General features: G+C 36.6%; 1 protein-coding gene across 1 annotated transcript in view; it reads left to right on the top strand.

The window, feature by feature from the left end:
• Cd53 (CD53 molecule) overlaps positions 1-15,528 on the top strand; it is a 33,009-nt gene extending 17,481 nt beyond the window's left edge. Inside the window, exons 4-10 of the mRNA XM_028757255.1 lie at positions 4,116-4,194; positions 5,876-6,064; positions 8,354-8,428; positions 8,941-9,036; positions 12,459-12,539; positions 13,618-13,701; positions 14,586-15,528. Coding sequence (XP_028613088.1) covers positions 4,132-4,194; positions 5,876-6,064; positions 8,354-8,428; positions 8,941-9,036; positions 12,459-12,539; positions 13,618-13,701; positions 14,586-14,657 — 660 coding nt within the window. The 5' untranslated portion in view covers positions 4,116-4,131 and the 3' untranslated portion in view covers positions 14,658-15,528. The remainder of the gene's footprint in view (positions 1-4,115; positions 4,195-5,875; positions 6,065-8,353; positions 8,429-8,940; positions 9,037-12,458; positions 12,540-13,617; positions 13,702-14,585) is intronic.
• Positions 15,529-16,345: the final 817 nt, after the last annotated feature.

The following is a 16,345-nucleotide window of genomic DNA, read 5'->3' as shown; positions in this document are numbered from 1 at the left end:
ATCAAACAACAACAAAATAACAACAACAACAACCAAGGAAATCAACCAAAAAGAGGAAATTTTCACTTTGAGTCATAATTTCAAAGGTGTGGTTCTTGTTATTTTGGGTGTGTTCTCAGCCTCAAACATTGTGGTGAAAGCACAAAAGAGAGCAAAATTGTTTACTCATAGTGTTTGAGCAAGAGAGAGGGAAAGGGAGAAATGGAAGAGAGGGAGGAGAGAAGGAGACATATAAAAAGATATACCCTACCCAGCTATACCACTCCTGGGCATATAACCAGAAAATGCTCCAACATATAACAAGGAAATATGCTCCACTATGTTCATAGCAGCCTTATTTATAATAGCCAGAAGCTGGGAAGAACCCAGATGTCCTTCAACAGAGGAATGGATATAAAAAATGTGGTACATATACACAATGGAGTATTACTCAGCTATTAAAAGCAATGAATTTGAGAAATTCTTAGGTAAATGGATAGAACTAGAAAATATCATCCTGAGTGAGGTAGCCCAGTAACAAAAGAACACACATGGTATCCACTCACTGATAAGTGGGTATTAGCCCAGAAGCTTTAAATACCCAAGATTCAACTCACAGATCATCTGAAGCTCATGAAGAAGGAAGACCAAGTGGGGGCGCTTCCATCCTTCTCAGAAGGAGTAACAAAATACTCAAGGGAGCAAATATGGAGACAAAGTATGGGACAGAAACTGAAGGAGGGGCCGTCTGGAGACCATTTCACCTGGGTATCCATCCCATGTGCAGTCACCAAAGGTAGATGCTGATGTGGATGTCAGGAAGTGCATACTGCATCATGTGTCCTTAGGGGTCTGCCAGAGTTCGACATATTCAGAGGCAGATGTTCACAGCTAACCATTGAACTGATCAAGGGATTCCCAACTGAGGAATTAGAGTGAAGACTGAAGGAGCTGAAAGGGTTTGCGGCCCCATGAGGAGAGCAACAATACCAACCAACCAGAGCTCCCAGGGTCTAAACCACCAGCCTGGGAGCACTTAGGAAGGGATCCATCCATGGCTCCAGCTGTATATGTAAGGGAGGATGGTCCTGTTGGGCATAGGTAGGAGAGGAGATCCTTGATCCCATGAAGGCTGGACAGCGTGTGTGGGGAAATTTGAGGGTCAGGAGGTGGGAGTAGTGGGGGTAGGTAGGGGCACATCCACAAAAAAGCAGGAGGAGGGGCGATGGGATAGGGGGTTCCTGGGCAGGGGGGATGGGGATTGTGGGGCAGTGAGCTATGAGAAAAGGCTGGAAAGCCTGGTAGAAGAGCTCTAGAACCCCGGCACCCTGACCTGAAGAAGGCCATTGGGACAGAAGGTGCTTCGGGCTTTTCCCAGACATCTGGCTCTCTCAGCTTCAGTTCTCCACAGTCCTTCCCACAGAGAGGTCCATGGTCATTGATCACGTAGGAGTAGCATTCCCAAGCTCTCAGACCAAGCCAATAGGGGTTACCTGCTGCCAGACCTTAACCCATCCCCAAACTGTATATATAGGCCAAGCTCAAAGGTAAAGGTGTCTGAGAGCTTCTGTCGCAGTCCCTCTCCTCTTCGCCGATCACCCAGTGCCTCACTGAGGCACTTCAAAGAGCTGTAACACTTTTCAAAGAGCTGTAACACATGTCTCCTCTCTGCCACCGCTGAGACGCTGAGACTGAGACACTGAGACGCGGTTGGTGGCAGGGGCAGAAGCGGACTCTCCTGTCTGCTCCCCGTTGTCCCTCTTGGGCTGCCTGTGGACAAAGGAAGTCAGACAGCCACCGATCACACCCTGTCCTCAGCCCGGTCAGAGATCCTCATGGGACCCATCTGGAAGCGGACACACAGGGGATAACATCTGAAATGTAAATAAAATATCCAATACCCCCCCCACACACACAAAGATATGTCCTGCAATCACATGTGCCCAATGGCCTAAATCTTGAAAACAGGCTGCATCTCCCAAAGAATCAAACACCTTTGATAGCATTATTAGCTGTTGACCAAGTTTTCATTTAATATATGAGACCTTTGGGACTATTTAAGATTCAAACAACAGCTAATAAGAAAGCATGGCCTAGTTTTCCATGACAGTCATGTTGTCTTGCCTCTGCTCTAACAATTTGCCTGGAAATTTTCTCTGACTATTTCTCATAATGTGGATCTGCTAGATAGAAATTCCCACAGCTTTTGTACATGTTATAGTTACATTTTGAATGTCATGCATAAATCTCATATATATTTTATAGTCTCCATTTTTGTTTTTTGTCAATATTTATTGAATATGAAATACTGAGGTGACTTTTTGAGTATGTTTTAATATCTTAAACAAATTTCTCCTTTTCTCCTGAATTGACTATCTTCTGATATGTCTTTTTTTATTCTTAGATTAGCTCCTTTTTCTCTAATATATTTTGTTTCTTTTGGTTATTTTAAGACTTCATTTTTATCACTGGTTTGGTAATTTATAATAAATTTACTATAGAGCATAACTTTCATTGAGCTTCTTTGGCATGTAAGTAAATTATTTTAATCTAGTCAGAATTTATTATGGATATTAATTCTTCAAATATTTTTCTCTCTGTTCCTTTGGGGACCCCCATTACATAAAAATTATGATACTTAATATTGCTTCTTCATTTAGAAGTGCTCTATTATTTAAATCTTTGTTGTCTGTCTTTACTACCTAAAAGTTCACTAATTTTTTATGTAATATCTATTCTTCCATTAATATATTCTAGTGTATTTTTATTTTAAGCATTGAAGTAGTATCTTTTTAGTAGCTCAGTTTGGATGTATGTATAGATGCATGTGCACACACACACACACATACACACACATGTAGGAACTTATTATGTAACCTAGGATGACCTTAAATTGTTAACTCTCGGGCCTAAGCATCCCCAGCATTGGGATTACAGGCACATGTCATCATATGCACATCTTGAAATGAGAGATTACCGTGGTTTATCTAGATGGGCATTACCTAGATATAATTCTCTCTCTCTCTCTCTCTCTCTCTCTCTCTCTCTCTCTCTCTCTCTCTCTCTCTCATGTGTGTGCATGCATGCCTTTTGCTTTCCTTTCTCTATTCTTCCCCATTCTCTCTCTCTCACTTTTACTGCATTTGCCTCCCTTGTAACCTCCTAGTGTGTAGTGTCCTGTCCAAGGGCATAAATCAAAGAATGATAGAGATGGAAACCTGATGTGCTCCTCTGGTGCATATATATATATATATATATATATATATATATATATATATATGTAATATACCATTTATATACATCATACACATTCACAGTCACAGAGTGGTGTCTTTGCTAAAATGATAGTGTCATTTGGAAGACTGTGCTCATATTGTGGTCTCTTTCAACTTTCTCAATATATATTTGTGTGTTTAATTTCTGCCATAACACTGACATCTACTTGAAAATATCTAATCCTTTGTCAAAGTCATACTTAGAACAGAAATATAGATGGTTGTACATAAAAGGATAAATGAAGGATAGGCATATCTCCTCATACTTTCAGAAGCTTTACAGGCCATTCAATATCAAGTGAAAAAAAGAGGCCGTGAATTGGAAGGAGAGTGAGGAAGCGCATATGAGAGGGTTTGGAGGGAGGAAAGGGAAGAGAGATATTGTAATTAAAATACAATCATGAAAATAAAACAATAACAACATATTTAGTATATAATGAATCTCAAGACAGTTAAAGAACTGTCTTATCAGATCATTGGCCTTTTGTCCTGATTGATAAGTCAATTTTGACTGCAAAGGCTGTTTTCTTGAGTAGCCAGACATTAGTCACTAATGTCACACAGGACCAAAGGCACTGGCTTAGTTTGTGTCTCTGTGACTCATCTTTTTGTTAGAATGGTTCTATGTTGGGTCATGGGGCTTGCTATAACACCAAACATAGCTTTTCAAATATGGCTTCAATTTTCAACATGTGAAATTGGGGGTTTGGGAAAATTTTTCCAGATGATAGATAAAGCTTAAACACAGGATGATGGTGATGATCCTTGGATTCTGAACAACCTCATTTTAGAGTCTGTGATGCTATCCTATAATATCAAATTCATCTAAAACTTCTTTTCTTCTTCCTTTTGTTGTTTTAGGGCATACTATCCCAGCATGGGCATGAGCAGCCTGAAATTGCTGAAATATGTTCTGTTTTTCTTTAACTTGCTTTTTTGGGTAAGTAGCTCCTTTGAATATGTCTGAATTAATAATCCTTCATTCCATCTCAGCTGTTCTTTCTTACCAAGGAAGAGTATAGTACAGAATATGAACTATGCATGCTTGGGTAATATCTAGACCACTTCACTTAGGCACAAATCAGTAATAATTTCTTCCCTGCCATCATGTGATACTATAAGTCTACAAAATTGAAAAATATCAGAGAAATTAATAATGAAGTTGCCCATTCTCTCTGGGGCTTTAGGGATGCATTGCAAATAGCTGACATTTGTAAAACAAATAGATTACAATTTGGGTGTTAAATTCTACCCTCTCCCCATCCCCAATGGCATGGAAGAATATTGACAGAGAATTCATACAGTAGTTCTACTTCTAAATAAAAAAAAAATCTATGCTGCCTTCTGTAGTATCTAGGCTAATTATATTCTCAACAACAGTGTGAAATAGTTCCTTTCTATTATCCTGGTTAAATGTTATTGATAGGTTTTTTTTTTTTTATGACCATCATTCTGATGGGACGGAAGAGTGTCTCCATGTAGTTTTGATGTAGCTAGAGATGTTGAACATTTTTTTATTTAATTATTGATCATTTGCACTTCATTCTTTTAAAACTGTCTATTCATTTCCACTGTTTATTTGTTGATTGGATTTTTTGTTTTTCTTCTTCTTTTTTTAAACATCCACATGATTTAGCCATTTTACTTCTCATTTTGTCTCCCAAGAGAATCATAATCATCTTATGGCAAAGATGGTTGTGCATCCATTCTTTTCACTGCATCATTATCAATAGCTAAACTGTTGACACAGACTAGATATCCATCAACAGGTGACTGTATAAATGTACATGTCTAAATGTGGTATATGTACATAACAGATGTTTTCTTAGCCACAATGAAGAATGAAATCATGAAGAAAAATAGATAAAACTTGAGGTTACTTTTAAATAAGTCATTCCTACTTAGAAAAATATTTCATCTTCCTTCATTTGTGGAAGGTAAGAAAAATATGAAAAGCATTTAACTAAAAGGGGAACTATTGGAAGTGGGAAGGAGAAAATGCAAAAGAGAAAGCAGATAAGAAAGATTAATAGAGCAGTGAGTATGTTTAAAGTACATTATATGTTTGATGTGTAAAAATATAAAACTGAAAGTTTTTGTATAATTAATATGAAATAATAAAAATGTAGTTTACAGACACACGTAAACTCATGCTTGAAATTCAACATGAAAAGAAGAGGTGAATATCATAAGTTTGGTTTCTTTTGTAGTCTTCCTATCAAGATGACCTTCGTCAAAGAGAGTGACTCTTCTACATGGTAATACTCTCCAAAAGAAAGGCCGTGTGTGGACAACTGAGTCGATAAGAGATAGAACATCTAAAGTATTATGTTAGGCTTCTGTATAGTGAAGGTAGTAGTTCCCTCATAAAGATGACGTTTTCTTGGTATCTGGAAGTATGTAGTAAAAGATATGAGAGTACATCTACATGAAGAAGCTGGTATTTCCTTTCTATTATGATAGTGGAGAACTTAGTAAAGAGGTGAGCTCATGAGTCTTACCTGAGCAAACCATGGTAATTCTGAACCAGGTAATTCTGATCTTAAGAAGGTGAGAATATAAATAAAGAGATACTTAAGAACAATATTAACCTTAGAATGCAATGGATTTCTTCCTTTCAGATCTGTGGCTGTTGCATTTTGGGCTTTGGGATCCACTTCCTGGTCCAAAATACCTATGGAGTACTCTTCCGTAACCTCCCCTTCCTGACCCTTGGCAATGTTCTGGTCATTGTGGGCTCCGTTATCATGGTAGTTGCCTTCCTGGGTTGCATGGGCTCAATCAAGGAGAATAAGTGCCTGCTTATGTCGGTGAGTCATTGTAGTAGCTGTGATACTCTGAGTTTGGGTAGATGATGGCTCAAGTTTGGGATAATACGTTCCATGGTATATTACTTTTGGGAAACATCCATAATCAAGAGCAGAGGGGCAGGCAGTGGTGGCACATGCCTTTAGTTCTAGCATTCAGGAGTCAGAGGCAAGTTAATCTCTGAGTTTGGGGCTAACAAGGTCTACAGAGCAAGGCCTACAGAACAGCCAGGGTTACAAAAAGAAACTTTGTTTTTGAAAAAAAAAAGAGCAGAGAGGCAATAAACACACAGATTACATACTGATTCTTTTCATTCTTTTGCAACTCAGATGACACCCTATGAAAATTGTAGGCATAGTGGCTTGGACCTTCCCATACTAGCCAACATAAAGACAACCCCTAACAAGCATCCCCACAGGCTAACTTGGATTAATTAATTTCTCAAGTAAAGTTATTTTCATTTGATTCTAGGTTGTGTCAAGTTAATAACATAAACTAACCAATACAGTCCTTTGTCAATTTAAGATGCATGAACAGATTACTTTGAGCCATAACTTTCTATCCTTTGTCTCATGTTAGTATCAGAATACAAAATATAGTCTGATTCTAGAAATTCCCCAAAGCCCTACAAAATTTTCAAGACTTCAAACTCCAAGATCTTTTAATGTGAGCTCCTGTAAAATAAAAAGAAATTATATATGTAAGCATTGCTATTCTGAAATAGAAGAAACAGGAAGTAAAAACAACCACGCTCAAAGAAACAAAAATCCAGTGTTAGGTTGTATTTGTGAATACATCAAGAGTTAATTTTTTAAAAAGGCTATAGATTAGAAAAAGAGCAAGGAAACTTTTATAGGAGAGTTTGGAAGGAGGAAATGAAAGGGGAAATAATATAATTATATTAAAAATCTCAACAACAACATAAAGAAAAGTCAGTAGTGAATAGACCAAATCTTGAAGTTCCTATGTCTAGACTCTGTGCATTGTGTTCTGGGTTCCAAAGAACTTGGGTAGTATCACCCCTCCAGTAATGTTTCCTGTAGTACACGCAGATTCTGTCTTGGGAGCATGCCAGCTCCACTCTACAATGATAGCTCTCCTTGGTAGATGTTGGCATTTCCAGTGCTGTGGGGTGGGGTCTCCACTGAAACTAAGGCATCATCTCTACTAGTGGCCTCTCAGGGCCTTTCTACAAAAAATCCAAACCTACCTCAAAGTTCCAATATTTTGTTTCCCTCCATAACCATTTCATGCTTTTAAAATTAGTGCCATAGGAATGACTGTTACATTTCCAGATTCTGCTGCAAGTCCAATATGTAGTTTTTCCTATTGGGCCAAAGCTATATCAGCTTCTGTGTGATGACTCTGAGGAAACAATTTCTATTGTTCCAATGAAACACAAGGAGTTCACTTCAGTGGTACTGATCTCTTTGGCAACCATAGCTGCTTTTTTCAGTTCCCATATGAACAGTATACACAGATTACTGTGTAACATACTGAACTAAAAAGCCTCCTATCCTGATTGTATCATGCCAGTGAAGTACATGAGGATTTACTTCAATGATGCCAATTTCTGATAGATCATAGCTTTCTACTGCTCCAGCGTGAACATCACACACAGGTTCTGAGCCAAAATGTTACAAAATATCCTCTAGGCTAGTTAATGACTAAGATCTGGACCTCCACTCTTAGTAATTCCTTTTTTATCATCCCACACAAATATTCCATTAAGCTCTACCCACATCACTTAATGGATTTTTTTAAAATCAAAGTTCCAATCTTCCTTATTCCTCAAAGTAATATCACCAGGTTCACCACAGTAAAACTTCCTTGGTGTCAATTTCTTATTTTATTTCCTTTATGTTGCTGTGATAAAATACATTGAAAAAGAAAAACTTAAAATAGAAAGGTATTTGATCTTATTAATACAAGAGTACAGTCCATTATTCATGAAAGGAACTTAAAGCATTACATCTACAGTCAGGAGCAAATAGAGAACAAATATATGAATACTTGATCACTTGCTGTGTATTCTCAGGTAGCTTTCTTTATTCACACTTTAATTCACAATTAAAACAGTCCCCCACACATGCCCACAGATCAAACTAATCTAGACCAATCCTCAATTTACTGAGAAATTACCAATCGATTCTAAGTTGTCAAGTTGATAATTAAAGCTAACCATCATAGCATCTTTTACCATACAAGCGATTTATAAACCAATATTAGTTTGTAGACTCATTTGCTCCCAAAGCAGAGTTTGTAGACTCATTTGCTCTGCTTTATTACAGTTCTTTGTTCTGCTGCTGATTATTCTGCTTGCTGAGGTGACCTTAGCCATCCTGCTCTTTGTGTATGAACAAAAGGTAAGTTATGAAAACATGGCCTACTCTTTTATTGCTGAGAAGTAGAATACACAGTGGCGAAGTTAGTAAAATCAAATTAGTACTAAGCTATACAAATGAAGTAAGAGAATGAGAGATCAACTGCAATCGAGAGAAAAAATGTCATGAAGATTGTATTTGAACGATGTCTTGAAAGGAAACTAGAGAGAAGATGAAGCAAACCTGTCTTCTTGCCTACTTTTCTCTGTGTTCCCTTTCAGTCTTCTCAGTAAAGTATGACCATGGCTTTTGTAAAACTAGAAGAATGATTATATATATATATATATATATATATATATATATATATATATATTCTTCCTTAGATACCATATAACCTTCAGCTTGTCTTCCAATATAGTCTCCTATACCTCCCTTTTGTAGCTCTAACTCCTTGATGGGGGTTGGGCATCAATTTGGTCCACTAGAAATCTCTAATTTCTTGAATTCATCTTGTTTTTACTATGTCTTCTCTGGTGCATTATGATTTGCCACAGCTCAGCACCTTAGTGGCTGAGGGTCTGAATGACAGTATCCAACATTATCACTCTGACAACAGCACCATGATGGCATGGGACTTCATCCAGTCACAAGTAAGTACATAAAGGATCTTGCTCAGATGAGTCAGACTGATCCCAGACTAGACTCTGGAAACAAATATCTCTTTCCTAAACGTTTCAGACTCTAAGATCTTCAGTTCTAAAGTCCAAAGGAATGTCTTTGCTCTCAGAGGCAGGAGGGTATAGGAGTTAATCCAATTGGTACAAAAGTTTCTGCTTTCTATTTCATTCTTTACCAACTCACATAAAATCATTGCTTTAGCCCTAACAGGATAAAAAGAAGATCTGAATAAATCATATTGTATTGGTTACTTATTCTTCAAAATGTTATCAAAATAGCAGCAAAACAGAAGAAACTTCTTTTAAATGTCCAACTCACCAAAATTATTGTATTTTAACATAGACCTCCAGTGTCACATTCTCCAAGCTTCTCCCACACCCATGGACATATACCAACTCTGTATTCTTGCCTTAGAATGTTAGGGAACAAACATTGGCTAGAGAGCAAAGCATAGGCATAATCAACGTCTCAAAAAGTATCAACATTTCCCATGATGGATTAATATGGAGTAGATAATAATAACATAAGAAATTACAAAATAGATACAAGAACAAGAGGACTTGGAAAACCCCTCTAGATTTCAAATTCCTCATCTGTTTCAATTCATATTGCAAGTGCCTTTTAAACTTCAAACACACAACAAAGTGAAAAATAAAACAAAATAAACCTCTTGATACACTTCACATTGACTTAGTCACCATCACCTCATTTAATCCCCTAAACATTGTTTTCTAAAATATTCTAAAGAAAATACAGTATGGAACCTTCCATCATCTCACCCACTAAAGAGTCTTGGTCAGTGGTTAAGATCCCTTATTGCTTTGCCAGAAGATCTGGGTTTTGTTAGAGGACATACATGGTTGCTCACAACTCCCTGAACTCCAATTTCAAATGATCTGAGTCCCTTTTCTGGCTTCCACATGTTCCCAAATACATATAGTGAACATACAGTCACACACACACACAGACACACACATCTACATATAAATCCTCAAATATCAAACACTCTATATCCCAATCATTCTAATTTTTTCTAAAAAAAAATTTCAACTGATTTGAACAAATTAATATATCAAAGAGGTCCAAATATTATATTTGGATACCATGTCGCAAATTTTCTTTTATTCTTTAACAATATCCCACTATCTGTTATGTGTATGTGAACAAAAATTAGGTTATATGTCCTACAGATTTTATCACTTTCTGTATCTGGCTGGTTTATTCACAGAGGTATTTTGATGTCAGGAAATCTGTTTCCCAGTACTGTGAATCTAGAGACTTGCCGAAGTTTCATTCTCTCCTCTTCTCTCTTCTTTTAAAATATTATTTTTATTGAGAATTTCATATATGTACTCTGATTATATTGACCCCTCAACTCCTCCCAGATCCACCCCAATTCTATACTCACCTAAATTTGTATCCTCATTTTGTTTATGAACTCACTGAGATCAGTTAATGCTGCCTATGTACTTTTCAATAAGGTTATCCCCAGGAGTGTAGTTCACCTGCCTGTGGCTAATCCTTAAAGAAAGCAGGGTCTCTTTATTCCAGCAGCAATTGCATGCCAGTAACTCCAGCTAGGAATGGGACTTCCTGCCCATTCTACCCTTTATGATTGTTCTGGTTTTGTGAACGCTGACACAATTGCTGTGAGTTCCTATGTGAAACTGCACTTGTTGTATCCACAAAATACTGTTTCCTTATAGCCATACACTACTTCTGGCTCTTACACCTTTCTGCCCACTTTTCCACATCAATCCTTTGGGAGAAGATGGTGTAATATAGATGTCCAATTTGGGGATGAATACCCCATTGTCTCTTACTCTCTGCACCTTGACCAGTTGTAGGCCTCTGTGTTAATCATCATCCATTAAAAAAGAAGCTTCCTTGTTGATGGTTCAATGATACATTCATTCTGGATACAGTAACATGTCACTAGAAATTGATTTGATATTATGTTCATTTAGCAAAATAATACTAGTAGGTTCTCCACAAGGGCCTATATAACCCACTTAGTCATAGATTCATGTGCCTCAAAATGATTCCAGTTATGTGTCCTAATTTATGTATATGTCTTAAATCCAAGTAGAAAGTTATTAGTTTATACCCACAACATTTACATCACGATAGCTCTAATGGTAATATATCCCTATGTGATCATTATTACAGCACTCAGGGCACACAACTCTATAAAATACAGGATTAGTTTTTTCCTCTGGTAGCTTGCACAGAACCTTCCAGCACCATGAAATCTAGCCACTAAGAATCAAACTTCCAAATCAATCCAGCTTGATCTCTCCATGTTCCATGATTCATGTACGTGGTGGCTTCAGCTACAGGACCTCAATGGCCAACAACTCCAATGAAGGCTTATTTTGTTAGTCTGTGGGGGTCTAGTAGTGGCATTATTGCCAAGTTATAGGGTGACCCCATTACATTTCTTTATATCTATGTGGAAACTTGTACAGTAGTGTGTTTCCATATTTTTTTCAAGAGCTCTTTACTGTTAGTTATCCCTTCCATTATTTCATCCCTTATTCTTCTCTCCCATCTCACTTAACTATTCACATTACATTTTTCTCCTCTATATGACAGAATTCTATCTTCTCTTTCCTGAGATTACCCCCATTCTCCTCTACTAGTTTTCTGACCTCTATATATACTCCAATTTCAACAAAATAATCTAAACATTCAAGGTTAGCATCCACATATAGAAGAAAATATGTAATTTTTTCTAAGACTAGTTTACATTCCTCAGTGTGGTTGATTCCACATTCATCCATTTACCTAAAATGTTCTTAATTTAATTTTTCTTAAGAATAATATTGCATTGTGTAAGCATACTACATTTTCAGTATCAGTTTTATCAGTTGATGAACATTTGGTTGTTTACATTTTCTGGCTACTGTGAATAGAGTAGCAATAAAAATGGATGAGCCAGTATCTCTTTAGTAGGATATAGTATCTTTTGATTGTTATGTCCAAGAGCAGTATAGCTGGATCATATGTTTCTCCTATATGTAATACCACTATAGCAGGTACTTCCTGTTTTCTCATGTAAGCAGGTATCTAATTATTCTGTTATTCAATAATCTCAGGAATCAATTGAGGTTTAATTCTGTGTTATAAGGTCTTTGGGTAGAAAGAACTTGGTAGGTAAATATATAAATGGATCATGTCTTCTGAACTTTCTAGAGATGTTTTGTGAATAAAATGGTATAACAGACTTATGAACATTTAGTTCCAAAGAGTCTGTAGCAGTAGAGCAATTCTGAATTTTCTTCTCTGGAGCCAGAGCTGAATGATAAGCATACTCTTTAGTATAATGACAAGTTTTCTGTTTTGTTTTTCTGTTGATTTCCTAATCATTATGTTTGGGGGACTTGACTTCCAGCTGCAGTGTTGCGGTGTAAATGGCTCAAGTGATTGGACCAGTGGTCCACCATCTTCCTGCCCATCAGGTGCAGATATTCAGGTAATTTTGTTGACAATTATCTTGTTAGCTTTTTTTGTTTGAACCTTTAATTACATCAGAGAGTGTTCTAGAAAGCACTTAAACCTTCCACCTAGAAACAGGAAACTTTGGACACCACTAGCACCACTAGCACCACCACCACCCACCACCACCACCACTACAACACCAACAACAAGAAAGAACAGAGAAGCATCCCTCAATAACTATAGAAGCTTCCAAAATCTAGGAGCAGGTTAATGCAGTTAAGAGACACTATGAAGAATATTTTGTTACACTATTAAGGGAGTGTGCGTGTAGTGGGTAGTTTGTATAAAAATAGCCATGAGGTGTATCTATCTTGAACAAAGTATAGTTATTATTTTGTTTAAAGTATAATTTACAGAATTAGGGTAGACTAGCTTGTCAGGTACCTACTTGTCTTCTCTTTTGGAGAAGGCAGATCCATTCCTTTTGTGAAATGAACTAAATGTAAGTGGGGAATGAGAGCTTGAGAAAAAGAGTGTTTTAGAAACCATCTTGACTCTTAATTTTGGGTCTCTCTTCATGTAGGAGAAAACAGTTATTTTCCATTAAACAAAATAAACTAAGTAAATTAAGATATTGTCTTGATTCCATGTTACTTTTTCCTGAGTTTGGAAATCTACAGAGGTGTATAGTTCCATGGGGTTAGGGTGGTGTTTGTAGAGGCTTGGGGAACATGGTGACCAACAGTCAACAAGTCTAGAATTTTATAGGCTTATGATACTGGCTATTGAAGCTGTCTTGAGATACACCTTGATCCAAAGATCACAATATCTATAATCCTATATATTAATCTAAGATCAGCACTGAGTGTTCAAATGATATAAGGACACATGTTTCTGACTTATCTCTGAGGGCTAGTTTAACTTAAGAGGTAAGAGTTCTGTGTTAGGTACAAGTATTTTGATAATATCAGGAGAAATGTTACTGACTTAATGTTCTCTACTTTATGTGTGTTTCTTCAAACAAGCAAGGCAAATAAAAACATAACATCTGCATCTTGATAAGGGTGACATATTGAAAGGTGTCATTAATGCCTGTAATTCCACCCCCACAGGGTTGTTATAATAAAGCACAATCGTGGTTTCACTCCAATTTCTTGTATATTGGAATCGTTACCATCTGTGTATGTGTGATACAGGTAAGAGCTTAATCCCAGGATCCCTTTAAGAATTAACTTAGTTAAACCACAAAGTCCTAGAAAAGTACTAGGGAAGCAGAATGAGGCAATAAATAATATATTATTTATGTGTTACTCTAGCCAAGGATCAAATGATTATATTATCAATTCAACTTAATGCTTCCAGAAAATTTGTTATAGGAATGTATACATACAAACACACACACACACACACACACACACACACACATACACACACACACACACATATATCCTTTAGAGATATGAATGAGTCACAGACAAATTAAGAGGGCCAATCAGAATCCCACTTTAGTCACTAACTTAGCTGGTCTGGACATGATTAAGATAAAACAACTCACTTAAAAACTTGACCTTCTATGTTAAGAAGGAAGTGATGATGGAAATTAGAATAATTTTCCCTTCATGATGGCACCTGGTTTGACTAGTGAAAGGTAAAGTTTGTCTTGTTTTGATGTGTGGTATTCATAACACTATTTTCTACCCAATGTTGGGCATATTCTATATAACTTAAGACTTAGTCAAGAAATAAAAGGAAGACAAAAGTAAAGGAAACATAAGGCTTTGCCAGAGTTGACTTATTTTTCTTGTACTGTTCCCTGAGGGTAACTTGTTTATATAGCTAATTTTTTGATTTCTTAAAAAAATGTTTCCAAAAGCTACTTGTCTACCATATTACAATTGTCCCCCATTTTCTCTAATGTTATTCTTAAAGTTAAAGAGAGAAATTCTGTAGTGGGGAATGGTGCTTGGGGAGTGCTCACAATGTGATGGAAATCTTGCTTTTCTGTGTTAGCGAATTCTGGAACTGTGGGAGAAATGTTTTCTCTTCTGAAGACCTCACATATTCTCAATTCTTTTCTCAGGTGCTGGGGATGTCCTTTGCACTGACACTGAACTGCCAGATTGACAAAACCAGCCAGGCTTTAGGGCTGTGACTTGCACCTACCCCCTGCTTAAGTGATTTACTTCTCTCTAGAAAGTCAAAGCACCCATTCCATGAGGACTTAAACAATTACCTGCCTGCCTGGCATTTTAGCTTCCTCTTATTCCTTCTTTGACTGGATCTCTGTCTTACACACATCCAGGGAAGAGAATATTTGTCGTGGACTTCCCATATCAAGCAGAAGACAAATATTAACCAACTGATAGCAATAACCATATCCCTTAAAGATGGTGAAACATGCCTGGGTGGTTTCTTTTAGGAAACACTGTTGCACTGGTGGTTTGAATACACTGCTAGCTGCAGGTGTGGATATATCTCATATATGGCCTGGTGCATGAGTGTCCTTGAGTTTAGTCCCAAATACTACAAAAAAGAGGTGCGGGTTGAATGAAATGTTAGACTCTTAACAATTGCCAAATCAATCTCTAGCCCCTAAATCTTGCTACTTTCACTCTACAAAGTCACATAAGATGTAAGCTGAAAGAAAATTTCAAGTCCCACTTATTAGATAATTGACATACCCAGTTTCCTTTTGAACACAGTCCTTGGTAATAGGAATCATACAGAGATTTTTTTTATCTCTGGAAAATATTCCTATTTCTTTGTTAAAATGTCTTATTGATTTTTCCCATCCATCCATCCATCCATAAAAGATTAATAATTCCAATCCTATCATTACATGACCATAAAAATCCTTGAACTACATGACCATAGAACAACCCAGAAGTACTATCATCTCCAGTGTGTTAGGGGATAATTATATCCATTTTTACGTTGTTATTTCTCTATTAAATAAGGTTCTGTTAATGTATCATTTTTAACCTGTTAATAAATAAGATAGTTTATAATCACTATTCATCAAACATTTGACTCATTCTGACATTTCTGCTAGCAAGCCAAATGTATTACTTAGCTATTTCTGTGTAACAAATTAGTTTAAAATGTAGTGGCTAAGAACCTACATATTTGTTTTATTTATTGATTAATTTAAAGACAGAGTTTTGCTATGCAGCCCAGGTTGTCTTGGAACTTGCTGTATAACCAAAATTGGCACCAAACTCATGATCATCCTGCTTTTAACTTCTGAATATTAGAATTATTTGTAAGTGTTACTATACTTATTCAGGACAAACATTTATTATCTTATGGTCTTAGGTAATTAGGAGTGTGGAAACAGCTTAGAAAAATTGATTATAGATAGTTGTTTCTTGAATATAGTGATTAAGTGGTAAGCCATGTCTTCAGTCATCTCATGTCTCATTGGGAAATTAATCCACTGTCATGTTCTCAACTAGTTGTAATGAGCCTGATATAATGGCCCCATATAACTTTATATGGGTAGTCTCCTGCATAATGAGACAGGTAAGACATGAAATGATATATAACATCCAAAATAGAAGCCAGAGCACTTTTAGAATTTAACCTAGAAATTATGCTATCAGTTATTCTGGGTCAAAAGTTCAATTTCTACCCAAGAAGATTACACAAAGGGCATATGACTACTAGGAAGTTGAGATCATTGCTGGCCCTGTGAGAGATTGCTAACTATCTCATGCTCATTGTCTCAAGAAAAGAAGATGGTATACTTGTCTATATTATAACTATATTCTATAAAGTAGAAAATTAGAACATATATAACATAATGCCTAATTTACAGAACAAGAATAGAAAAGAATTGAT

The sequence above is a fragment of the Grammomys surdaster genome, unplaced genomic scaffold (genome assembly GCF_004785775.1).
Source record: "Grammomys surdaster isolate TR1022 unplaced genomic scaffold, NIH_TR_1.0 126158, whole genome shotgun sequence".
In the NCBI taxonomy this organism is placed as follows: Eukaryota; Metazoa; Chordata; class Mammalia; order Rodentia; family Muridae; genus Grammomys; species Grammomys surdaster.
This window is presented reverse-complemented; position numbering and strand designations above follow the sequence as displayed.